This window comes from Plecotus auritus (assembly GCF_963455305.1).
Source record: "Plecotus auritus genome assembly, chromosome: 5".
Classification (NCBI taxonomy): domain Eukaryota; kingdom Metazoa; phylum Chordata; class Mammalia; order Chiroptera; family Vespertilionidae; genus Plecotus; species Plecotus auritus.
Window position 1 is genome coordinate 41,866,753 of NC_137776.1, and position 26,757 is coordinate 41,893,509.

A 26,757-nucleotide genomic window follows, 5' to 3' on the forward strand; every position below is an offset into this window, starting at 1 on the left:
TCTAGGTACATTCTTAGGCCAAACAACACAGGCATGGGTACGTAAATAATAAGTGTGTAAACACAAGTGAAGGCTGGATGGGCATAATGGTAAGGTGTCAAATTTGGGATGATATTGAGTTAACCAAAGTGATTTCCCTGGAGATGGATTTCAAATAGTCTGACTTAAGAGTATAAAAACAGAAGAGTGGGCCAATAAGAACAGCTTGAGTTCAGGATCAGAGACAGAAGGCAGCAAAAGGCAGGGTGGGGGATAAATCCAGGGATGTAGGCTTATCGTAGAAAACAGGCTAATGTAGGCTCAAACTAGAAAGCAAGATATTGTTCTTCCCTCACCAAAGTAAATTATTGTCACATCTCTCAGTATATCATTTCCTCATATAATTGGAAGCATAGACATAATGGTTACACTTCTCATTTTGAATTTTAAACTGCAAAATAAAACAGTTGCATGTGCACACTACTTTCTACCTCCTGAATTGCACTGCCTTACACCCACTCCATCATTTGTTACTCTTTCCTTTCACCTGTGCACACCTCTGACACCTGTCCCAGCTGCCTGCCACTGCAGGTTGACCACCAACACATGGGCTATTTGGATTCCTTGATCCAATCTGGTGCCCCTGGTATGTGGTAGCACTCACTGAACAGATCTATCCCTTTTCTTTCTCATGAAAGGCATAGAGTTCAGTGGAAAGAGCCTGAAGTTTGAAGTTAGACAGATCTGGGTTGAATTCTGATTTCTCCACTCATTCAACATTTGAGTTTGCAATTGTCTTATCATCTTGGACTTTTTCTCCTCATATGTAAGAAAGGAGCATTAATTTTGACCTTTAAGCTTATTCAGGGATTATGAGAAAATGTGTTCCAAATACATAGCCCAGTTTCTGCCAGGTTGGGTGCTTCTCATCAACATTTTTCAGTATGTGGTCCCTAGAACTCCTGCATTAGAATCACTTAAAATGTAGATTCTGGGAGCTTTATTTAATTCAAATCTATAGGGATCACCATAAGACTCTACATTTTAAACAGGTTTGCCAGGTGAGCCTTAGGCACTCCGAGTTTAAACATCCCTGGGCTATGTATTCATTCTCCTCTTTTCTTTTCTATCTTTCTCTCTCCTTTTTTACTCTCTTCCTCTCCCCTCCCCCTCTCCTTTATTAGTAGAATGTGCATGGGGCATGTCTCTTGTCAGGTTATTTTCACTTTTCAAGGTTTCATATTTCTCATGTAAAAAGAATATTTCCTACCTCTTTAGTCACTGCTTAGAATAAATCATTGAAATGCTTTCACTTAGAAAAGGCACACACACAAATCATAACTTTAATATAAATAATTAGAGTTGTTATGGTGTCCTTCCTTATTAAGAACAAGATGCAGTAACATTCATGTGTGGCTTAAAGCAGAAGGTAAATTATTTAATGGCTAGACCTAAGGTGAAATGAAGAAGGCAAACTTTAAGGCTTTAAGGGGATGCCCCCAAATTGTAATCAATAAAAATACTGTTTTTAATCTATGTTTCAAAAAAATCAAAATTAGTTCAGAAAATTTACCATGAACAAAAATCAATATTTTGCATAAAGAGAAGATCAGTATTGAAAAAGTGTTTCCTTTTTGTCAGGTTCCAGTATGGCTTGCCACATATTGTTACTAATCTAAACTATTGCATTAACATATTGTTTATCTTGATTGTTATTTTCTTTATTAATGAGGCAAGTGTCTTACTTGCCTCATTGTAGTCCTGGCCCTGGCTTATCTCCATTGCTAAATCATTTTAGTGTTAATTAGCTAAAACAGAACAGTCCATTTCTACCCACATTTCACCAGAATCTCCACTTAATATTCTAAGTGACAGTTATATAAATACTCTATTTTTGCTATAGGTATTGGGAAATAGTCACATTTTGAGAATGTCAGTATGGATGTTAGGGATTCAGATATGTCTCAGAAAGAAACATCATTTTGCAAATGACACTGTCATCTAGAGATTTTATTGGGTACAAGAAGAAGTAGCAAGACTATAAATCTAGTGTTTGAGACTCATTTTCGATTGTTCTCATTAAGGGCTGGAAAACTGGGAGTCAACAAAAAGGAAAAATGTACAAGTAGATCAGAATCAGCCTGGCAAGAGAAGTGATCGCGGAAGGAAATTTCTGTATAATTAAATGTCAGTTTGCATTTTGAAATATTGCCTGCTGCCTCCCACTCAATCACCAAGTGAGATGAGAGGGAATAGTCTCTATGCAAACCCAGAACTGACAGCAGTACTTGATTTCTCCGAGAAGGGTGACATTAAATATCACCGACAAATTAAGGTAGACATTATGATTTTCTCCTATAAGAAAAGCAAATAAACAATAGCCCGGCCGGCGTGGCTCAGTGGTTGAGTGTCAACCTATGAACTAGTAGGTCATGATTTGATTCCTGGTCAAGGGCACATGCCCTGGTTGTGGGCTCGATCCCCAGTGTGGGCATGCAGGAGGCAACCCATCAATGATTCTCTCTCATCATTGATGTTTCTATCTCTCTCTCTCCCTCCCTTTCCATTCCTCTCTGAAATCAGTAAAAATATATTTACAAAACAACAACAACAACAAAAAGATAAACATGAAGCTATATAAACTTTTGGAATTTTAGAACACAGAGAAATTTTAGAGTTTGTCTAATTCATTCTCCACCCTTTACAGAATAGAAATTTCATGCCCTTTCAGATGCATGGTTTCTCAAGGTAACTCAACTATCAAGTGACTGACAGAGCTGTCACTTTCTTCCACATGGTGCTGGGAGCATTTGCTAGGTTGAGAAGGGTAACTGGTACAGTATGAAGTGGTACTGGTCTCCTGTTCCTGGTAGGCAAATGGCTTAGACATTTTTAGATTTGGTGTTGTGAGACTGAGAAGTGGAAATACAAACTTGGATAAGTGCTCAAGACCAGCTGAACACCTACGTTTCTTAGCTTTTCAATAAATACTTTACTTCTTTCTTCCCCATTCTAACCAATTACACAAATTACAAATTTACAGAATCAGTGTCTACAGAGGTAAAGCTTGGACATTATGGATTTTGGTAAAAGCTCCCTGGATATTTTTATGTTTGTGGTGTTTTTTTTTTATTGATTTTTAGAGAAAGAGGAAGGGAGAGGGAGACAGAGAAACATCCATGTGAGAAAGAAACATTGACTGGCTGGCTCCAGCATGCCCCCTACTGGGGATTGAGCCTGCAACCTGGGCCTGTACCCCCACCAGAAATAGAACCGGTGACCTTTGGGTGCATGGGACAGATGTTCAACCAACTAAGCCACACTGGCTAGGCCCCCTGGGTATTTTTAATGTGCACTGTTTCATTAGAGCTTTCTTTCTTTCTGACAAAGAGGTCTTTATCAGTCAATAACAACTTAATGTGAGTTAACTCAAGGGTAGGCTTGAGAGTATAAGAAAAGCAATCAATAATAACACCAAAGAAGGAAATTCTTCAAAAGCAAATATTGTCTGTTTTCAAGTTTTTCCAGTCCCTGACAAACTTGGGAGGAGCAACATAACCAGACTAAGCACTTGAATGCCCCTCTTAGAGCTACTTGAGAATCTTATATGAACCTGTTGTCATGGAACATAAGACTTCATTATTCATTGTCACGTTGTGGTTTCAAAACAAAAAGATATTTCCTAACCTCAGGAGTAGAGAATTGAGTTAATCACATTCCTCAAGTCAGAGCATGCTTTCACTCATCATTTGTTGGAGAGAGGCTCCTTTTTTGTATTAATTTATTTCCTTTTATTCCCATATGCCTCCTTCCCCTCCCCCAAGAGGCAAACACTCTTATGTATTTGGCATGAGTTCTTTTAAAATTATTCCAACAGATATGAATGTGTTTACTGTTTTGATATATTTTACATTCCTCATCTGGGTCATTGAGGTGAGAGGAGAGGGAAAGAAGAAAGAGTTTGATAGATACTTTAATGCATCTTTCAACAGACAGACATTTGTGGAAATTGTGAAGGATGCTCCTTTTCAAAAAGCTTAAGATTCTTCCTTAATTTTTCTTGTTGATATAGCACCACATGAATTTCACTTGTTGATGTAAACACAATAGTGTTTCAAGTATTCAGAGTGGTAAATCCAGGTAGTAGCCTCATGCATTACCCCATCTTGCCTGTCATTTTCTCCACAATCTTATGCAGATAGGATGGTTGATTGCCAGCTACCTGTAAATCAAAAATACCTGTACACAATCCTGTATTTGAAAATATGAAATTAGTTTACAACCTGCTGTAGTCACCAGTAAAGACTTATTTGACTGGCTGAACAAATTATACACAAGCTGTCCTTTTCCCAAGTCTTTTTTGAATGTAAATCTGTGATTTTTAACAACTTTGCAATTAAGAATCTATCTAAAAATAGTTGGAGGACTATCCTTCATGAACATTTTATAGAGTAAATTTAGCAGTTACTCTTAAGGTCAATAAATAAATGTGGCCTTCCCTATTTTTGCTATTATTTTCTATAATGGAATTAAGTCAAAATCAGTCATTTCTTTCAGAAGGAAAGTGAGAACACAAAGACTTTAAATGTCATCAAATGGAACATCACAGGCAGTGGATATATTTGGCAAAGAAACATTTTTAAAGATCAATTTTAAAAGGGCAAAAGACCATTTAAAAGAAAATCAATATGGAAAGGACAGGTAGTCAGAAGTGGCAATAAATTATAAGTTAAAGAAAAAAAAAGTTCACGCAAAGTCAACTTTCTTGTCATCAGGCTCTTATTCTGCACAGTCCTTTTCTAGGTCATCTTCCTAGCCCTTCTCTATTTCACATCAATTCCAACTAGCAGTGGGGTGATGACATAATTGAACCTGGAGGTTCCTCTTTCATTTGAAACCTGGAGGCTTGGTCTTGCCCCCAGAACATTAGGACACTGATTTTCAACAAGGCATTTTCTCCTCTTCTCTTCTGAGCAGTTTCTGATTTTGATTCTTACAATCAAAACCTGACAATCTCAATTGCTCTAATATTTGAGTCTTTGTGATCTGTTCTTATCATCTTTTATATACCTGACCTTCTTCTCAGTAATTGAGTCATTTTCTGCCTGTAGTACCTTTGGGATTAATTTCTCCAACTGGGCTTGTGGGTTCATTTCCAGGAAGCCATATCGCACCCACAGAAGCTGTCAGCTTTGAATCAAGACCTGGTGTTCTAAATTCTTAAAAGAGGCTTGGGAATTGCTATTTTGTTCTCATGTTACTCTTAAGCACATTACACATGCTGTGTGCTTTGACCCAACAGAACACAATCCTTTGTCTAAATCTACCTTAGTTCCTTATTAGTGGCAGTAGCTTGTAATACGGTAGCTACAAGGGGAAGATAAGAACCGGCCAAGGATCAGATAAAATTACTCACAGAAGGTACTGGCTCTGAACTAACTGGCATCTTCAGATTAATTATTACCTGTGTGTATGGTGTATGTGTGTGTGTTTGTGTGTATGTGTGTGTGTGTGTGTGTGTGTGTGTGTGTGTGTATGTACGGATATATATATATATCATTGCATTTTCAATTATTCCAGACCAAGTGTTCAACCCTTACAAGAGAAGAAGTTAATGAAAATTATATTATTGTTAGCAGTTACACTTTCACATATGAAAAAGTAATCATCAGGACTGGAATCCTTGTAGGAAAACTTATATTCTATTTTTGAATACCCACAGATGTTAAAACTTGCATCTGCTGCACATCTGTCACGGGGATTTCTTTGACTTTTGAAAGAACAAATGACAAAATGATACCTAAGCTTTGTTCCACAAACCTCTAGTGTCCAACTTTTGTGGGTGGGTGAAATAAAGAACGACAGTGACCGGAGAAGCTGGCTGTGGGTTATCTATTGGCTGTGAGTTCTGCTCCGCTCGTTTCGAGTCAGAGCACGAGAAGGGAAGCCCTGTCTTCCTGCCTCTGATCAGATTCACTGGAAAGGTCTCCCAGATACATCCCAGTCCCTGTTAACAAGTTGAAGAGGAGTACGGCGCATCGCTGCAGTCTTTAGGAAGGATTTTCTGTGCGTGTCTAACAGGAACCTTTTCTGCTTTATCTGACTCCTGATCCTTGCCTTTCAGTGCAGCCACACAATAGAGGCCACGGCCTTTTACACATTGTCTCACTGCCCTTAACTCCATTAACACAGATCATATTGGTTTTTAGGCTGCTTCTTGTTAATCAATGTATTATTCTTAAAACTGTAATGGCAATTGCGAAATTATGGTAGTCCTTCTTTATTCGTGGCTTTGCCTTCCACAGTCTCAGTTGCTCATGAAAATATTAAATGGAAAATTTAATAAACAATTAACTAAACAGTGCACACGTTTTAAATTGTGTGCCGATCTGAACAGTGAAATCGCAAACCAGCCTGCTCTGTCCTGCCCAGAAAATGAATCATCCCTTTGTCCAGTGTATCTATGCTTCATATGCTACCTACCCTTCAGTCACTTAGTAGCCTTCAATGACCAGATCCACTGTCTTGGTATTTCAGTGCTTGTGTTCAAGTAACCATTACTTTACTTAATAATATTGGCCCCAAAGCCATTCCCATAACTTCTATGATAGTATGTTATAATTGTTCTATTTTATAATTATTTATTATTAATCTCTTACTGTTCCTACTTTATGAAATAAAATTTATTGTAAGTGTGTATGGATAGGAAAAATCATAGTACATAAAGGGTTCAGTACTATCTGTGGTTTCAGGCATCCACTAGACTGTATCCCCTATGGATAAGGGGGAACTACTTAATATAAAAATCAAGAATTTCTATAACATGGCAGGGAAGGATTTTTCTAAGCTAAAGGTAGTGGTCATAAATGAAAAACATGGATAGATTTGATGGCATTAAAAATAAGAAGTTAAGTAAATCTGAAAATCTTCATGAACAAAATGAAAGGTAAATGGAAGAATATCCGCAATATATGAGAGACAGTGTTAATGTGCTTAATAGGCAAAAAAATTACCTCTCAAACTCAATAAGAAAGACAAGCTCCAATTGAAAAACAAAACTAAACAAAGACCATGAGTGGGAAATCCACAAATAAAGGTTATAATAAATGGTCAATGTGCATATGAAACACCGCCCAGTTGTGTGAGTAATCATATAAGTGCACTAGAAAACATGCTGTGCTTGTAAGATTGACCAGGAGTGCTCTCGGTGGCTCTCTCGGTGTTGTTGAGGGTGCAGGAAATAAATATTCTCTCATGCTGCTGACAGGAGTGTAAATTGGTATGGCTTATCTAGAAGTCCAATTGTTGATATGTATTAACAGCGGACCTAGGAATTCTACTTCTCAGAATTTATCCTAAGACAATAATCATGGATATGCATAAACACACAGATACAAAAAAAAATCTTTTCCAGGAATATTTAAAATAGTCAGAAAGTGGAAAAAAGACCATCATACCACCTCACTAGGTTCTAAGGGAAATGAAATGGTTTCAGGTGGTCCTTCATTCTCTCTAATCTGGAGGTGTTTGGGAGAAACAGCTACCCTATTACAAGCTACTGCCACTAATAAGTTACCCTATTACAAGCTACTGCCACTTAGGGGTTACCTAAGACTTTCTGGTCTTCCTCAAGTCCTCATGGGAATGAGACTCCAATTTGGCTAAATTATCTCTGTAGTGTGAATATTTTTCTGTCATTAGGACTGATATTAAAGACAAATACTTAATGCGTGGAAAGATGTTTATGATATGTAAACTGAAAAGGCAATATACAAAATTATATGTATAGTAATCAGATTTTTATAAATATATAGTCACATTTTTTTTAATCTAGAAAAAATACTCTAAATTAAAATGTATATCTCTGTTAGTGGGTTTGAGAGGGCTTTATTTTTATTTTTTAATGATATTTCTCAAATTTTCTATGTTGAACACATTAGTTTTTAAATATGTATTGAAGTATAATATACATCTAGAAAAGTATATCTCTTATAAATGTACAGCACAATGAATTTCTGCAAACTGACCACACCTGTGTAACTGGTACCCAGCTCAAGACACAATACACAATTTTGTGCTTAATTTATGTCACTGACCACCCCTCACCACTACCACCAACTCCAAGGTGATGACTTCTAATGGCATACATTAATTTTACATGGTTTTGTACTTCATAAAAATAGATAAAATCATATAATTCATAATCTTTTGGTCTGGCTTCTTCTGTTTAATATTACTGAGATTCATCCATGTTGTTGCTAGTAGTTGTAAATCATTCTTTCTTACAGCTGTATGTTATTCTCTTGTGGGAAGTAATACTGAAGGTTACAGTGTATTTACCCATTTTACTGTTGATGGATATTTGGATATGTTTCAGTTTGTCTCTATTGTGACTAGTGCTTCTATGAACATTTTAGTGAATACTGTACATTTGGTGAGCATAACTACCTATTCCTGTTCGATATATGGGAGTAGAATTGCTGGGTCATAGAATATACATATGCCCAGCTTTAGGACATATTGCCAGTTTTACGCAGTAGCTGTACCAACTTGTACTTCACCAGCCATGTTTGACTTTTTTTGCTCCGTATCCACATCAAGTACTTTGTATTTTCTGTCATTTTCATTCAACTATTTTAGTGGGTATAGTGGTATTACATGGTGTTTTTAATTTGCATTCCTCTAATGACTGATGAGGTTGAGTGTCTTTCCATATGTTTATTAGTCATTTGGTAATTGCTTTATTGTGAATTCATGGCTTTTGCTCATTTTCAATTGATTATCTTATTGATTTGCAAGAGTTTTTCTATATATTCTGGATGCAAGGCATTTATTGGATAAGTATATTGGGAATATATCTTCCCCCTTCTGTGAGTTGCTTTTTAAATATCTCAATGATGTCTTTTTGATGAAGAAACATTTATTTTTTTATCTTTTCCTTTAAAGGCTTTACTATTTTTTGAAACATTTAGATTTGCAATCCTTCTAGAATTGTTATATAGAGTGAAGTGTAGGAATCAAGATACTTTTTTTCCCAATATAAATATCAGTCAACCCATTCCACTTAGTATCTTTTCACTGCTACATTATCATCTTTATTATAAATCAGGTGACAGTATATATATACTGTGTGTGTGGGTAAGAGTGTGTGTGGGAGTGTGTGTGTGTGTGTGGTGTGTCTAGACTCTCCCTTCTGTCCCATTGTTTGTTTGTTTTTTCTTAAAACTAGACTGTTTTAATTGCTATAGACTCATAATAGGCTGTAGTATCTGGTAGTGAAGCCCTCCTGCTCTATTTTTCTTCAGAACTGCCTGGGCTATTCTTGGCTCATTGAACTTCCATATATATGTTAGAATCATGCTGTCAGTTTTATAACATAATCTTTTTGGTATTTTGGTTAAAATTGAATTGAATCTAAAGATTAATTAGTGAGAATGAACCATTAGTTTGTAATGAGAAAATGCTAAAGTAATTTAAAGAAGTACTTAAACACTATTAGGTTAAGATTTTTTTTTGTATCAGTTTTGTTTTCCAAAAAGAAGACATATCTTTTAAATTTTCAATTATAGATATATTCAAGACATACATATTTTAGGTATATTCTAGAAGATATGAAAGTAACAATGCAATCTAATTATTAGTCCTTTAGGGAAATCATAAGGTTTCAAGGTTTATTTCGTCATGTAAAGAGTATGGAGAAAGTATATTTAAACAGCCTAGACTGAATTATTGCTTCCTTGGGTTTGGCTCATCATTAAAGGCCTCATGTCATAAAGCAATACGTTGTAAGCATAGGATGACCATGTGCTGAGACAGTTCTAGTTTGTATTTTACTCTATTGAGTGGGCATCCTGTCCACCTGTCTCCCATTTTTCATGGGCAAAAGTTCCTTGACTTGGCTAATTAATCACATAGTTAATTTATATAAGTTTGTTATTTTTACTACAAATCCCGTGCCAATACATTTCCTAAGAAAACAGCTTTCTTTGGGAATAAGTTATTCTGAATTAAAATGTCTAAAATATTTCTAAATAGTATTATCAACAAAGTTCCCAGGAAGGGTTAGAAAGACTACCCTATTGTGATACTTAGAATAAAAAGCTTTCTTAACTGGGGTGAAAGGGAATTAGCAGAGAAGTTGCCTACAATCAAGGATGAGGTCTAAAGGAGGGCATGGCACATTCAATTCATTTTTTAGGTAGGTTTTGGGAATTAGGTAAAAACTGCTCCAAGAAGGTAGGATGGAGGTGTGTTAGCCAAAGAGGAAATTCTGTGTATTAGAAAATGAGAGTTGGGCTAGCATCTGAGAATTGACTATAGAGCTCTAGCTTCCTGATTGTGATGTGGTTCAGAAAGCTCCATCCTTCCAGTCCTCTGAGACACCTGTGTCTTGAAGATGAGAGAGAATCGTTCATGACCTAAGGAGAAGGTTCTGGGGCGGCTATCTGTATTCTGGGGATTGCTATGTAGTATTCTGGGGATTACAGTCTAATGGGGCCCATAAGTGCTGGTTCTTCTCTCTGGAATGGAGGAATCAAATGCCCTTTCCACACCTAGCTGTTGTCAGGGTAAAATGGATTGACAGTTGCGCAGCAGCCCCCCAGATGAGGGCAGAGATTACTTTCAAATAGCTGTGATCTTTAGAGCAGTGGTTCGCAAACCTGGCTGCCCATTAGGAACACCTGGGGAGGTTTCCATTGACTGAAGTTTTACTCATTATAAAAGTCATTTATATCACTTTAGAGATTTTGGAAAATACAAAGAGCAGAAAATAATTAGGGGAAATGTTTCTATGTTCCTACCATCAAAGTTAACCATATTAGGCTGTGGTTCAATCCCAGACCAGTTACATCAGAATCTCTAAGAATGGGGCCCTGACACCAGTCTTTCAAAAACCTGTCGCAGGTCATTCTAATATATGATCCGGGTTTAGAATCATGGAATCACCTTTGACACCAATATCTCCTTCTGCTCCCCTCCCCCAATCCTATTTAATCCATCACCAAGTGCTGTTGATTTTTCTTCTCAAGTTTATTGAACCTCTTCACTTTTTCCTTCTGCTGTCACCATCATCTCCATGCCCATCCACATTTTCTTTTCCTTGGAATTTGTCTATATTCACATGGAAACGTCTCTACTGTACACCACATGTTTTATACACTCTAAAGTCCAAGTGGTTTTTTCACAAGTCAAACCTGTTCATGTCAGTCCTCTGGTGTAAAACACTTCTGCCCCTTCCCTAGGCTGACACTCCAGCTTGGCCTCTACTCAGTGCCTCTGCTGTATTACACATCTCATTCCTCTTTCTCTGCTCTAGAGGGACTGGGCTTCTGGACCTTTGCACATTTCATCTTCTTTGTCTGGAATGTTCTCTTCTTTACTCCTATTCATTCTTTAGCTCTTAGTTCAAACATGACCTCTCAGACTGCCTTGACCAGGGCAGTCCCTACTGAAGGCATTCATAGCACTGTTTCTCTTCTGCAGAACACTTGGTACAAGTGCCTTTGATCCTAATCAGAAAGATAAAATGTTGATTTCTTGTTAATCTAATTGTAGGTAATATAATCAATTGAAAAGTTTGGCTCTAATATATTTATATATTTGAACTTGTAGCAAGTATGTGTTGTTGAGCCAGAATTATGTGAAAACAATACATGCATTTAAAAAGACTAGAAATAAATAACAAAATATGGTTAACTTTGATGGTAGGAACATAGAAAAATTTCCCCTAATTATTTTCTGCTCTTTGTATTTTCCAAAATCTCTAGAGTGATATAAATTACTTTTATAATGAGTAAAAATTCAATCAATGCAAAAATGTGTCTAGATATCTAGAGAGAGTATGACTGGAGATTACATGATGTAACATGGTCTCTTCAGTTTAACTACACTTTCCCACATAGAAAAAGCCAGAAAACACTATTCTTGTTTGTAAACTTGTTAAGATGACCTGAGATTTCAATGAACTGAGAACATTACTTGCTTGATGGATGAGTCTGATCTGTGTGGAGCAATCTATGGAATTACTCAAGTTCCCTTCCATGCCACAGAAGGTGTAATGGCAGGTATCCAGGGAGCCAGGAGAGCTTGTTTTTGCTTCACAGGAAGACCTGCTGGAGTGGCTCCAGGGCCTGCCTGCTCAGGAAGGTGTTTAAGGTTGCTGTGGGAGGAACCAGGCTGCAGCGCCTGCCCTTGCCCAGGTCTCCATGCTCGGTTATGATTTCAGGTTCTCCCTCCTGTGTTCTGCTGTCTCATGCCATTCTCGGGTGCCAGGTAGAGCAGAGGGTGAGTGGAATTGGCTTTCCTCGTTATGAAGAAGTCTACATAGCCCAGTCAATAAGCATTGTTCTTTCTTATAGCTACAGATACACCTTTTTGTGTTAAAATTAATATTTGCCCAAGGCCAAAGCCTAAAATATCATTAAAAATAAGTTTTAAGATATGGAAATAGAAATTGTATTATATTATTAGTTTAAAAATTATTTAATTATTTCTTGGAGGTAATAATTTTGAGGTAGCAAAGCTGGTATTTTACTGGTATGTGTGTGTGTGTGTGTGTGTGTGTGCACGCGCACATGTATAGTCGCGTACGCTGTTTTATTCGTTAGCGCTGCTGGGTTATGGGACTTTTTTTTCTTTCTTTTTTATTGACATACACCACTGTATAAGTTTAAGGCATATAGCATGATCATTTGAATTACATATGTCATGAAATAATAGTTGTAATAGGTTCAGCTAACATTTATCTCATATAGATACAACATAAAGAAGCTTAATTAATTATAACCATATTTGTACTTTGCCAAAGGTTCATGGAACACCTTTTAAGTGCTGGGCATCTGATTGGTTTAGGATCTACAAGAATGAAAGAGAATAAAATAACCTTGTTTGATTTACAGTTGGGTAACTCGAATGCCTCTGGCTATTTACCTATTATATTACCTAATTCAAAGTAGTTCAAACCTTTTCCCTACTTAGTGCAAGAATTTCAATATTTTATCAGCTTGCCCTCTTGCCCACTTTTTTGAACACCTGAGATACTCCAACAAGTCAGTTGTTACTCAACATCTCAACCAGCTGCCTGGTCTGGACCACTGCATCATTCTTTTGTCAGTAACATCTGCAGCCTCCCGCTGCTGCTTTCCCATGCAGGGCTGTAACCCTGGGTGCCATTCCAGACTCTCACAATTTCCCACACTATTAGAAAGAGCAGCTGTGATGTTTGCATGACTTCACTCATGGCTTTAGGATTTCAAAAGAATAAAGGAAAGAAAATATAAGTGGAGAACTCCATTCTTGTTACTAGATATGGAGAGTCTCTGAGTTCACAGACCAAAGCCCTCCCTGCCCCCGCATAGTCATCTCTATTATGCAGTCTTCTCTGCCCAGGCTCAGGCCTGGCTCCATGTTTCAGGGATCCATTAACTTTGCCACAAAGGGGATGCCTAGAACAAGTCTCTAATATCTGGATCACAGTTACCTGTCTCCCAAGGCCCAGTGACAGTCAGCTACAGGCTCATCCCTCTACTGGTCTATTTCCTGCTCCTGTGAATCATTGTAGATGGACACTGGAAAGATCTCTTCCTTTGTGGCAATCCTGCACCCATCCACAGAGGCATGGTCTTTTCCTTTTAGGTCTTGAGATAATTCAGAACATCAGTACTTTTCCCAAAGTTGAGTTAATTAATTTGAAATGATCACAAATATGGGGCTTAAAAGGTGTAGTCCAGTTTGAGCATCAGCAATCTTAGGTTGTTCTTCTTTCTAAGGTAAGAGGCATTCATGTGCTTACTGGATTCCAGTCCCCGCCCTTCTCTTCTGGTGAAGTGCTTGAATAAGAAAACACATCTCCCAGTATCTAACAAAAACTTTTAGGGACAATACCATTTAAATTGACTTACAGAGGGAAAAAATGTGTGAAAGAAAATATAATTTGCAGAGATGATACTGTGCTGCAGTGAAAACTTTTTATATAATTATGAAAAGCAGATTAAGCTCCTCGGACCATATTATCTCCAGAATCTATGGTTTACTTTCACATCTCCACTTAACTGGATGATCCTTTAAGAGGTTTTCCCCAAAACAAAAGAGCAGTGTGCCCCCAAAGTTGAATTTAAATCTTTTCCTCAAGGGAAACAAACTGCTAGAAACATTAAAATGTCAGTTTTTCTTATTCAGCAATTAGTGTCAAAATCTCTTGGGATTCACTTTAGGCTAGAGCACCCCATTAAGATCTATTTTACTAGATATAATTCAATAAGGTGTCAGTAGGCGATCAGAAAAAAAATCTCAGATAGATGAACTGCCTACTGAAATCAAGTGCTAAGCGATAATTTCAGCCCAATACAATAAAGTTAAAATGCTGTAGAAGTATGCTCAGAGTACCTTGGGGGCTGGTAAGCAAAGAATTCTCTGGAGTCACTCTCCTGAGCAAGAAGCATCAATGTTGCTTCCTAGATTCTTTATTTTATTCATTTTTTTTTAGCCACTGTAGTTCCCATATATGAATTCTATTATAACATAAACACTGAAACATACCAAAAAATGAACATACTCTACTGACTTCTTAATTTTCCTGAAAAGTGTATTTGAGGAAAGGTTTTTAGCCTGATACCCAAGAAGTCAACTTTTTACCTTCATTCTCTGTGTGCTTTATCTTACCCAGCTAGGATTAATAAATTGGGGCGGGGTGGACAGAACACACATTCCCCACCTCCCAGTGCTTCATTTCATTTAAAGCTTCCTTTCTAACTACTTAAGATAAATATATACTTAAATAAATCTAAAGCATGATTTATTTCTAGGACAAATAGCAATCGGAAAAGCACAGGTAACCAAACAGGTTTTATCTTTTATAAGGTAATACAAAGAAGTCTATTTTTTTTTTTAGATTTCAAATTTAAAAGCCATGAAGTATGTCATGTTCTTGTGAACTACAGTGTGTTAATTAGCACTGGGCAAGGCCAGCCATGTCCAAAATGTTAAATGTTAAGACCAAAGTGTCATTAGTCCTCAGCTGAGTCAAGGATCTTGGTTGCTTGAGCTGAAATGTAACACTCAGACTTCAGTGATTCAATGAGAGCGTGTCTGACCTGGCCTTGCCAGGTTAAAAGTTACTTGTTTTCCAATTGATTGGTTTTTCTAAGCAGGGAATGATATATTAATGATGAACTCTTTTTAAAAATTATCTCTTTATCAATTAGTTCAGTTAATTCTTAAGATAAATTTTAGTATTTTAAGAGAGAACATAAAGTAATCCTATCTAATAAAGAGGGAATATGCAGATTGACCATCATGCCATCACAAAGATGGCAGCGCCCAGTCCCCTCAGCCCCACCGGAGTCCCCCAGTCCTTTCAGCCCTGATTGAGGGGGGTGGGGGGGCGGCAGACACATGGTGTGGCTGGACCCGCCCTCAGCCCTCCAGCCGCGCAGACAAGCCTCGGATGGCGGCTGCCCAGCCGTCCAGAGCCGCCCGAGGCTCAGGTAACCAGGGCCGGCCGAGGCTTGTACTGCCGGCAGTGGCAGCAGCAGAGGTGTGATGGGGTCGTCGCCTTCCCCTGATCGCCAGGTCACCTCCCGCCCCTGAGGGCTCCCGGACTGTGAGAAGGGGCAGGCCGGGCTAGAGGCCCAGTGCATAAAAATTCCCCCTCCAGTGCATGAATTTTCATGCACCAGGCCTCTAGTAGAACATAACTTTTATATGGCACTGATACTTTCTAAAGTTTTATGAGAAAAATGGTTTTGTGACCCCATAATATTTTGGATTTAGGGAATAAAAGAAAAAAATATTGATATATGTGCAGTTTAAATAACATTTCTTTTAAAACTCAACTACAGGAATTGCTTAAACCTGATTTATGTATAGTTTGAGTAGATTTTAAGGAGGATAACTGCCTTTGTGGAGAGCTAAAAGGGATAAATTCATTTGGAAAATTTTGTAAAACAGAGTTCCTTAAAATGGTGGCATCAGAGTAAAGTGTCCATGGGACAGATAGGCTTTACATATCAAAATGAGGAACTTTCTAACAATTCTCTGAGGATTATGATTTAGGCTGCAGTATAATATATTATAGCACTTTGCTTTAGGGTGTATGGGTATAAATAGGAGTTCTTTCTGGCATGCTGTATGAATATAATCAATATCTGTTTTCATGGTCATACCCTGTGCTATAACTCATTTTCAACTGGTGAATACTCCAAATATGGACTAGTCTTTACTTGCTCCTTCCTTCCCATAGAGCTCCATGCCAGCTTGGATCAACACAACTTCTCAAAGCCAATACTTTTCAACCTCTTTCATTTTTCCCATAGGCAGAAATCCATCACAAGCCATGATCCTGTGTTTATCTGAATCCTTCATGGCACAGTACTTCCACCTCAGCCAATTCTTTCTCTTGCATCCCCCTTTTCCTCAGGTTTGGACCAGTATTCCAATACTCTTGTACTCCTCTTTCTTTCGTGAGAGTGTCATTTTCTTTATTCTAATTGAGAACCAAAAACCTGGCAATAATTGCACTAAGTATGAAAATACTGGTAATCCTGGTATTGCTAAAATGAAGACATTGTATATGTTACAGTAGAACTGAACAAGATACAAAGTCCAGGCTGTCTTTATCAGCTAAGGTTCTTGAGGTACTGAAAAGTCTCCTTTAAAATCTTCACTTAAGTTATAATCTATCACTATATCCTTAACTAAATAAATGAAAAACTTAAGCACGTAAAAGTAAAGAAATTATGTCTTAATCTGCTTTATTCTTTTTCAAATATTACTTTACCATATATTGCATTTCTATTAGTTTGTATTTAAGATGTGCATTTCAACCTCATAAAAAGTTACATTGATACTTATGGGCTATTCTGGAAACCTAAATACAATTTGTTTCACTACATCTAGAAGAAAATATGTTCAAATTCCCACTGGCTTTTGGAACACAATCAAACAGAAGGTTGCAGACATACTGTGTTTTGGTCTTTGTTACTTGCCTCCTCCACTGGTTAGGGCTTGTGTCTGTTTGCAGGTATGTGTCTGTGTGTCTGTTATATATACCTTTGTGTCGACACATACACCTTCCACAGTTCTCGGTTCATAACATCATTTATTCCTTCATTTCTTCAATCGATATTTGAATTCCTATTATGTAAAAGGTCTGTTTTAGGCCTAAGGGATATCCAGAAATGAGGTTACGGTCCTCAGAGAATTTACACTCTATTGGAGAATAGACATAAACCAAATAATTGCACAAACACATATAAAATGCACTGGTGATAGATGCTATGAAGAGAGGCCACACAGCACTATTCCAGCATGGAACCAGAGATCTGCCTTGTCTCCAGGCTCAGGCTGGTTTCCTGGAGAGGGTGCTGCTCCAGCTAAGATCTCAGGGGTGGGCAAGAGTGAAGAGAGAAAAGGCCTTGAGCAGTGATGGGAGGAGGGGTAAGGGTGGAGCTGAAAGTGCCCCAGATAGAGGGAGCTCATGTTCAAAGACCAATTATTTGCCCAGTTAGGTTCTCTTGATAATTTTTTTCCAAGAGTGACCACTGTGTAGCCGGGAGACTTTTAGCTTCAACCGTATCGTGAAAATTAACTGTAATCATACTAGAAAATAAGAAGGCACATATTTCACAAGCTGTGGTACCTCTTTTTTTCAGGTATGAAGTACTACTTAAGCCCTGACAACTACCCCGAAGATGGAATTATGAATATGGCAACTTTTCTGCGGGGCTTTGAAGACAAGAGGATAAAAAATGACCGGCCTGAGGACCAGTTCAGTAAAGAGAAAAAGAAAATCCTGTTCTCCTTCTGTGAAGTGTGCAACATCCAGCTGAACTCTGCAGCCCAAGCCCAGGTCCATTACAACGGCAAATCCCACCGCAAGCGCGTCAAGCAGCTGAGCGATGGGCAGCCCCAGCCCCCGGCTCAGGCCGCGGGGCCGCTGCTGGCCAGCCCCAGCGCCACCGGCACAGGTAGGCAGCAGGGCTGCGGGCTCCGATTACACTGGGAGAAAAGCTTCTGTTCTAGAACATGAAGGCTTTAGAGCAAGACTTATCTTTCACCATAAAGCTACCCCCATAATAGTATGTATTCTTTTCCCTACAGGTAAAATCTAAGAGCTGTTTGGTACTTCTCAGTATATATTTATTATTATCATATACATATTATTTTAGACACAGATACATATATAGATACACACAAAATTTGTGCATTGGGCCATTGGCTTGGGTCCGTGCCCCCAGAGTGTGTGAGCATTTCTTAAAGTATTTTAAAATGTGTTTAAAATGGATCAGTGACATCAACTTTTTGCTCTCTGTAAAATTAGGCTATGTTGGGTTCCCTCTGTCTGTTTTCTATTGGGTCGCATACTACTTGATAGTGTATAAAAAGCTGCAGCCCTATTTATAACACCCCACAATGCGGGAAAGGAGCATTAATCTTGTGTGGTAGACTCGTTACATTCTTTTAGAGAGTTGCCAGCCGCAGCGCTTTCGTGCGGGCGGTGTTCTAACAATAGGAACAGGCATTGCCAAAGCCAGCCAAGCTTACCTCGGAGATGGCACCGCCGCAGCACTTCCCTGCCTCTCGCCTCTCACCCTTTCCCGTGGGCTGGGCACAAGCAGAAGCTTTGGGATTTTTGCATTCCTGCAGCTGCCCTGAATTCTAAACAGTCTTTAAAATCTCTTAGCTTATCCTTGGGCAGAGCTTCCTCCTCCTCCACATTGCTGAGATGGCATATCTTCCCCGTGACATAACTAAAGACATGTTATCCAGGGTGAAGATTCTACAAAAAGTGAACCTTCTACCCAGGTTTACCCGGGAGGCCAGGATAAGCTTCCTCCTGCCTGTGGAGGAAGAGCTCCAAATTCCACTCTAGCCCGTGTCTGCTCTGGAGACAGGCAGACCTGAAGGGAGATGATGTTGGAATTTCAGGCGGGGCTGTTCCATAGTTCTTGGTTTTGTGAAGTTATGACATGATCCTTATGAAACACCAGGGTAAATTGTATGTGTGCTGTGGATACGTATTTTTTTATATTTCAAGTTAACCTAACTACTTTATAGCAATTTAATTTCATTATATTATTTCCCCAGTTGATACTGGTCATGCGGTGAAAGACTTACAGGAACTTATAGGATGCACGCTTAGTAGGGGAATTATTTTTTTCATTTTGTGTTTATGTATAATTATAATTATTATCAGTATAAATATTGACAGGTAACATTAATGTATCTGTACTTTACATATCAAAAATTAATTTACATATTAAAATATAGTTGGTGTTAGGTTAAGACTGATTTCTGTTTTATATCTAAATCAAGGAACAAGTAACCCTGAGTAAAGGTTTGAATTACATCCAAATATCCATGCCTAAAATGAAGTTAACCTATAGCTTCTGATAAGTAATATCAGTAGCTAACATTACCTGAGTATTTTCTAAGGGCCATATTCTGGTCCTAAGAAGCTTATGGGAATTTTCTCACTCAATCCTCTCATTAACCCTCATGTAGTTACTATGATTATTCACTATTTACAGACTAAGAATGGAGAGATAAAACCACCTGTCCAAGTTTATATGGCATGGAAACGGCAGATCTAGAGTTCCAACCATAGTTAATTAATAGTGAGGTGATTATTCTTCATCACTATTTTCCTGCTGTTGCCTGCCATGCAGTAACACTCAGGTTAAATTCAGACCTGTGTGCTGTCATAGGTTTGTGGTCATGAATGGTTGCTTGCATAGCAAACTCTTTCCCTTTGATGGGTCTTGAAAACAGACATATAAATCTCGATTGATTGATTTCTCTATTGTCCTCCCATGCTAATGAAATTAGCTGGCTGACATAAAATAAGTTTAGCAAAAATATATACAAATAATTATAGATGTATTCTATAAGTAAAACATAGATAATCATCTAGAATAACACTGTATAATAATATATAGAAAAATGGATAAGAAAATGAGACAGATTTTCAAGTCTATATATTGGGCATAAAGGACAATTTTCATATACTGATTCCAAAATATTAGATGTGTCCTGAATATCCAGTAGGAGGAAGATTAAATACCTAATAGTACACTTATAAAACGATGACAGAAACCATAGTCATTAAAATTATCTTTCTGGCTCAGCCGGTGTACCTTTGTGGTTGAGCATTGTCCCCTGAACCAGGAGGTCATGGTTCAATTACTGGTCAGGGAACATGCCTGGGTTGTGGTCTTGATCCCCAGTAAGGGACATGCAGGAGGCAGTCGATCGATGATTCTCTCTCATCGTTGATGTTTTTATCTCTCTCTCTCCCTCTCTTTTCCTTTTTCTGAAAATCAGTAAAAACTTATTTTTTAAAATTATCTTTCTGAGGAATACCTAATGACAGGGGAAACTGTCCATGATATCATGCTAATTGAAACAACAGGAACTTAAGTGGATTATACCGTAGTGTTTCTATGTGTGCCTGTGCATGTTATCTACTGTTAGAGTCTCAACTCAATGAGAAGCAAGCCTGACATGGTTTTATTTTTTCAGCCACTTTCCTCAATTTTGATCTATCACATGTGTTTCCTGCTGGGTAGCGGCTTCCTTACCACCTTTTCTGCCCAGATCTTCTCAATTTTGTATTTTCAGAGGGACTGTTTGATTTAGAAGATTTGGTTCTATTTATAAAAACTTCTATGCCATAACCAAATTAAGATATGACGATTAGCCAGGCCCTGGAGTTTAGAGTGAATGTTGGGGCACAGTTGGCTTTCATGCTGCTCCTCTGTCTACCTTCCCTTTCACCCAGGTGTTGGGGAAACATGGAGGAATGGTAGGATGGAGGTGTTCTTGCCTTAGAGACTTGGCAAGGCTGCGATGCTGTTCTTGGTAAATGATTGCTATTCTGGTTGTCTCTGTGGGTCACAGGTGCTCCTAACAGACCCTATGTTTCCTTGGGGATTGGGAGTCCATGAGATTTAGCTGCATCTCCCAGCTCACCCCAGTTGAAAACAAAAGGCTCCATTCCTCAACCACATGTACCTCTTTTCCCACATTGCGGCAGTTGGGCAGTTGGCGATATTGTGTCCTCTCTTCTCATTTACATACCACCTACTAGGGCTTGAGGTCTTATACAGAACCAATCTGACAACTAACATTCCCCTTGAAAACCCCTGCTGGGGCTCAGGCAGGTAGAGTTGGAGTGGGGTGAGGGGGCTCCTCTGCATTTATCTTCTCTGCTCAAGTAGCATAGGGAAGACTGGCAAGTCCATTGACAAAGCAGGCACCTAATTATGGAACAAAATGGTAGTCTCCCTTTTATGCCAATTGCTTGGCTCTAGGGGTGTATGGGCTGGATTTTGTTTCCTCTTCAAAAAATATGTTGGAGTCCTAATCCTCAGTATTTTCTAATGTAACCTTATATGGAGATAGAGTTTTTGCAGAGAAAATTAATTTAAAATGAGGTCATTAGGATTAGGTTGACCCTAATCCAATGTGATAGATGTCCTTACAAAAGGGGAAAATTTATAGGAATTTCTAGAGCTAGACACACACAGAGGGAAGATGATACGAACAGAAACAGGAACAAGGGAGCCATCTGCAAACCAACAAAAGAGGCCTAGAACTGATTTTCCCCTCCGAGTCCTCAGAAGGGGCCAACCCTGCAACACCTTGATATCAGCCTTCTACCCTCCAGATCTGTGAAATGATCCATGTCTATTGTTGAGCCACCCAGTTCTGGGGTACTTTGTGACAACAGCCCTAGCCAATTAATAGAGGGAGGAAAATAAAAACCTATTTCCTCCCCAAAGGACAGAAGATGCAATAGTAGAGATAATTTTCCCCATAACTGTTAATTTTAGAGGCGACTTCCCCTCCTCTTTGTCAGTATTATTATATTGTTGGGGTTGGCAGGGCAGGGGTAGGAGCTGGCTTCAAGGAGTGATGGTTGAGACTTGAGCCATTTCTCTGAATTAGTGACTGATACCTAACCACTGGCAATTCTTCCAGTATACTTCAAAGTTAGGGTGTTTACAGAACCTTTAGATCTCAGCTTCTGGAAGAACAGGAGGATTCTTAGAGTGCACCTAAAACCATTCCGTGTGCGTGTGCGTGTGCGTGTGTGTGTGTGTGTGTGTGAGAGAGAGAGAGAGAGAGAGAGAGAGAGAGAATATAAATTTTTTTTTCCTGAGAGAAAGATTAATGATAAGTAGCAGCAAGATCCCTTTCCCAGCACTGTCCCCAACCAAATATTGTAAGAATACTCTGGGCAGCAAAGAAGAGCATCCAAGGGGAAGCAGAGACCTGAGATGACTTAGCCTGTATGTGAGGGATCCCTGTTCCTTCCCCATCCAGGCTCAGGGGGTGGGTGGACATAACAGAAACCACGAGTGGCTTTAGACAAAGTAGTTGCATGCTTCTATTCCTCAAAAGGTACACAAATACAGTAAGACCTTGTTGTTCCCGGCCCCTAACAAGGGTGGGCAGATGGACCCGAGGCAGTCTCCTGATTTTCTGTGGGCTTAGTGAGCATGGAGGATGCTGAGTGAAATTGGGACAGAACTAAACAGTGCTAAGAGAAGAATTTATAACAATAAGTGCTTATATTAAAAGCTGTGATGCATTTACACTATGGAATACTATGCAGCAGTAAAAAAGAAGGATCTCTTACCCTTTGAGACAGCATGGAGGAACCTGGAGAATATTATGCTGAGTGAAATAAGCCAGCAAGAGAAAGACAGCTATCACATGATCTCACTCATATGTGGAATCTAAAAAACAAAATAAACTGATGAATTAAATAGAATCAGAGACACAGAAGCATGAAACAGACTGATGAATCTCAGAGGGAAGGTGGGGGTGGGTGGGTGGATGGAAGAGAATAACCAAAGAACTTATATGCATATATGCATAACCCATGCATGCACACAGACAATGGTGTAGTGAAGGCCTGGGGTGGGGGATGGGTGCAGGCTAGAAGGGGTCTATAGAAAAAAAGAGGGGACATCTGTAATACTTTCAACAATAAAGATAATTTTAAAAAATAGAATGTCATATATGCCTCATTTTCCCTTTCTGTCTGTGAACCTCCCAATGTAGGTGGGATTCCCATATGCATGTATGTACAAATTAAATTTAATTATTTTATCTTGAAAAAATGATAAAAGATCTCCAATAAATACGTCCCTACGTCAAGAAGATAGGAAAAAAGAGAAAAAAATGAACTCAAAGAAAGCAAAGCTGGACAAATCTGAAGAAGTTTGGTAGTTTGTATTTATATCAACATCCTGATTATGATATTTTTCTGAAGTTTTACAGAACGTTGCCATCAACTGAAGTTGGATAAAGTGTTCAATGGAACTCTCTGTATTTATCCAACTGCATGTCAATTTATAATTACCTCAATACAATTTTCAGTTTAAAAAGTCATAATAAAGGTGACTACTAAAAATGTCCAGTCTTCTAATAGCATTATCAGAGATGACAAAGAGCAAAAATTTGGGGGTTTGGCTTTTTAAAAATTATCATGTCTACTTTAAAGAGATTATTACTAAACATAATCTTTTTTTTTTTTGAGGTAAGTGTCAAGAGAACCTAGATATCTAAATAAATTAATGGTAGTATGGTATGCTAAGAACAATAATAGATGTATATATAAGCTAGGTGTGGAACAGAGAAAGGAACAGTTAACTTTGTAGAGGTCAGAAAAGACTTCCTAGGGGTGTTATTTGAGGTTAATATTCAAAAATAACTTTTGAGTTATTCAAGAAAAAACAACATTCCAGGCAAAGGGATATCAAAGCAAATGCATGTAGGAATAAATTATAAATCATTTATTATCATTGGAGTGAATTATGATTAGAAAAAGGGGAGAAGAACCCTGTGTCAAAGTAGAAAGTAACTAGAATGAAAGGGTCTTCCTTGTCCTGTGGAAACTAAGGCATAGAAAAAATACAGTTGCCCAACACACATATAAAAAAGTATGGAACAGCTGCTGGGATTCAGAGGTCTCCTAAGTTCTCTTTCTATTGTACGCTGGTTTATGGCAATCTGGAGCCTCACCATCGAGTCTAGACAGCCCAGCTTAGATGTTGTTTGACCACATGGCTGCCCAGAGGTTATTTTTCCTTGACCCACATACAACTTCCAAGTCCAGATAAAATTGACCATATTTATTCTCTATGTATCCTTCCCTCTGCTGGCAAAGGCTGAGACCTATTCTTTATCCTCGGTGCCTACTGCTATAAAATTTCTCCATCAGTCCTAGTACATTCACCCTTTTGTTCTCTGAGGTGAATCTGAATTTAAAAACTGTAAAGCAGTTGGTGTGTGAGTGACTGATATTCTAACCCAGTGGTTCTCAAATTTTAGCTTGCATCAGAATCACCTGAAAAGGTATGTTAAAATGCAGAGTATGTTAGAAAGGCAGATTGCTGGGCTCCATACCCAGAGTTTCTGATTCAGTAAGCCTGGGGCGGAACCTGAAAACTTGCATTTCTAACAGGTTCTCAGATGATGAAGTTTTTCCTGTTCCGAAATGACGAGAACACCAATCTAACACATTGAGGAGTTATATCCAGAAAAGGAGCTTCTACCTTAAATAAATCTGTAATTGGGAAATGGTCAGAAAAGAGAAAGGCAGCCTTCTTGTGTTTCTTATCTTCTGCTGGTATACCCACTGACCCATGGAAAGGGAGGGATGATGTTGTGGAAATAGAGTGCATAGCCTCCCAATCCCATAGCCAACCCTCACCCCTAACTGTGAGCTTTATAAGCAACTTTGCGCCTTCTACAGTAGCATAAAAACAGTGAAGGTGGACTGAGAGACTGCAGTCACATGGATGAATGGGGCCTCACCTTGTGCCAAGTATTGTGCAAAAGAGGTTACCTCATTTGAATCCTCATAACAGATTTATGAGGAAGGTACTATTATTATGACATACAATGTGGGTGAGGAATAAAGAGGTTAGATAACAGCTGGATTTAGAATAAGTCGGCCTAATTCTGTGGCCTGATTCCTCACTATGGTGTTATTGCCTTTCATTTACAGATAAATGTTAGGCTGAACAGCAATTGCTTAGTTTGTGCTTACAGTTTACTGCTCAGATAGTGTACCTGATGTGGACATTGAATCAGAAAACAGAGGACCTTTCTTCTCTATCGGATGCAGCCTGTTTATGTGGTAAGGCCAGCTTTTGCTGTTTAGAAACTTTCCCTAAACATCATTCAGCAATACTTGATACACTGATACCTTCTTCCTTCCAGTCAGAAACAGGTAAATCACCAAATATTGTAATAAATATTAACTTTGTATTTTGTTTTCTCTTTATATCCTTAAGAAGCATTTGCACCTGTCATGGAGAATCAAGTTGCCCCAAGGATTATGGTTGGGAGGATTACTTGTGTTCTGGGGCTCTTGGGATCCACATTTCCTCATAATGGGAATGTATTCTCTCTTAGGGGGAGATCTCTGATCCTGCCTTTGACACTATTTTGGCACAAGTAATATTTAATTAAAACTATAAAACATCAGGCTCAGGATATTAAGGTTCTGCTGAATTGTGGTAAGAGAGACACATCTGTATTTGATTTTGAGATGCACTGGAGATACAGGTTTATGAAATTACTGAATAATGACTTCAGTCCTCATGGCCCAATAAGATACATATATAATTTCCCTCGTATTGTAAATAAGGAAACAGAATTAGAGAGATTTAGAGGCCTTTCCTAAGGCCACACAAAGATTCAAAGTCTAATATCTGTCTTGAATTCTACATTACCTCTCATAAATTTTTACAACATATTTTTCAAAAAGTAATAATGAAAAGAATTTGTGACTATTTCCTTATTATCTAATGTTTGTTTTTCCCAGTTGCATACTAACTAATATGCACATTTTCTTGCTCACCTTAAATTAGCTCCAAAAGAATTTCTAATCACATTTAAGTTTAAGCTTTTAAGACAAAACAGGAGTTAGTAAAGCAAAGAGTTTGGAGAAGCGTGATTCAAAGGCAGTAAAGAGAATGTTTAGAATCTTAAACTGAGAAAAAATTTGGAATGTCTACAAACTTGGGAGTTGGTTAAAACGAGTGAAAGAATTAGAAAGAAAAACAAAAGAAGTTGGAAGGTAGGCAGGAGTCATTAGAATTTTTTTATTTTTATGATGCTTTATTTTAATCATGATTCTATGGGTCAGAGATTGGAGCTTTTCTCAACTAGGCATTTCTTGTCCTGGACTCACTAGATATTACTCAGGTAGCCAGCACACTGACTGGGTTGGATGGCCTAAGAGGCCTTTGACATATGTCTGCAATTAGTGTTGATGTAGGTTGGATCATGCTCACCAGTAGATCCTGTCTCTGAGTTGTATAGACAAGGCTTGTTACACAGAGGTCACAGAGCAGCATTTCAAGACAGCAAGAGCAAAAGCTGCAACCACTGCATTCTTTTGGTCAGAGCTAGTCACAAACCAGTTCAAACTCCAGTGATGGAGAACAGACTCTGCCTCTTGATGTGAGAAGTGGCATCTTTTATTTGGCCTTAGGAATTTTGAATTGCGCTTGAGTAGATTTTAAGTTGAGGACCCTTTGGAGGCAGTGGAAGAAGGTAAGGATGATAAAACCAGGGGATTTTGCAGCAGGAAGTGGAGGGAATGGTTTGGAGGGGGAAATAAAAAACAAGACTAGGAGATGGGTTGTCATTTGGAGCTAGTGTGGAGTACATTTTTCTTTGTTGCCATAGTCTATGTTTCTCTTTGATGCTTCCAGGATCCTCCAGGATCCTCAGCTGTGTTTTTACCTTCTCTTT

The 26,757-nt window shown here is 38.4% G+C and overlaps 1 protein-coding gene across 2 annotated transcripts in view; it reads left to right on the top strand.

The window, feature by feature from the left end:
* The window catches only part of ZNF385B (zinc finger protein 385B), a 367,474-nt gene that overhangs the window by 77,405 nt on the left and 263,312 nt on the right, over nucleotides 1-26,757 (top strand). For both annotated transcript variants that reach the window (XM_080669117.1, XM_080669112.1), the window contains exon 3: nucleotides 17,631-17,945. In XM_080669117.1, the coding sequence (XP_080525243.1) occupies nucleotides 17,631-17,945 (315 nt within the window). The remainder of the gene's footprint in view (nucleotides 1-17,630; nucleotides 17,946-26,757) is intronic.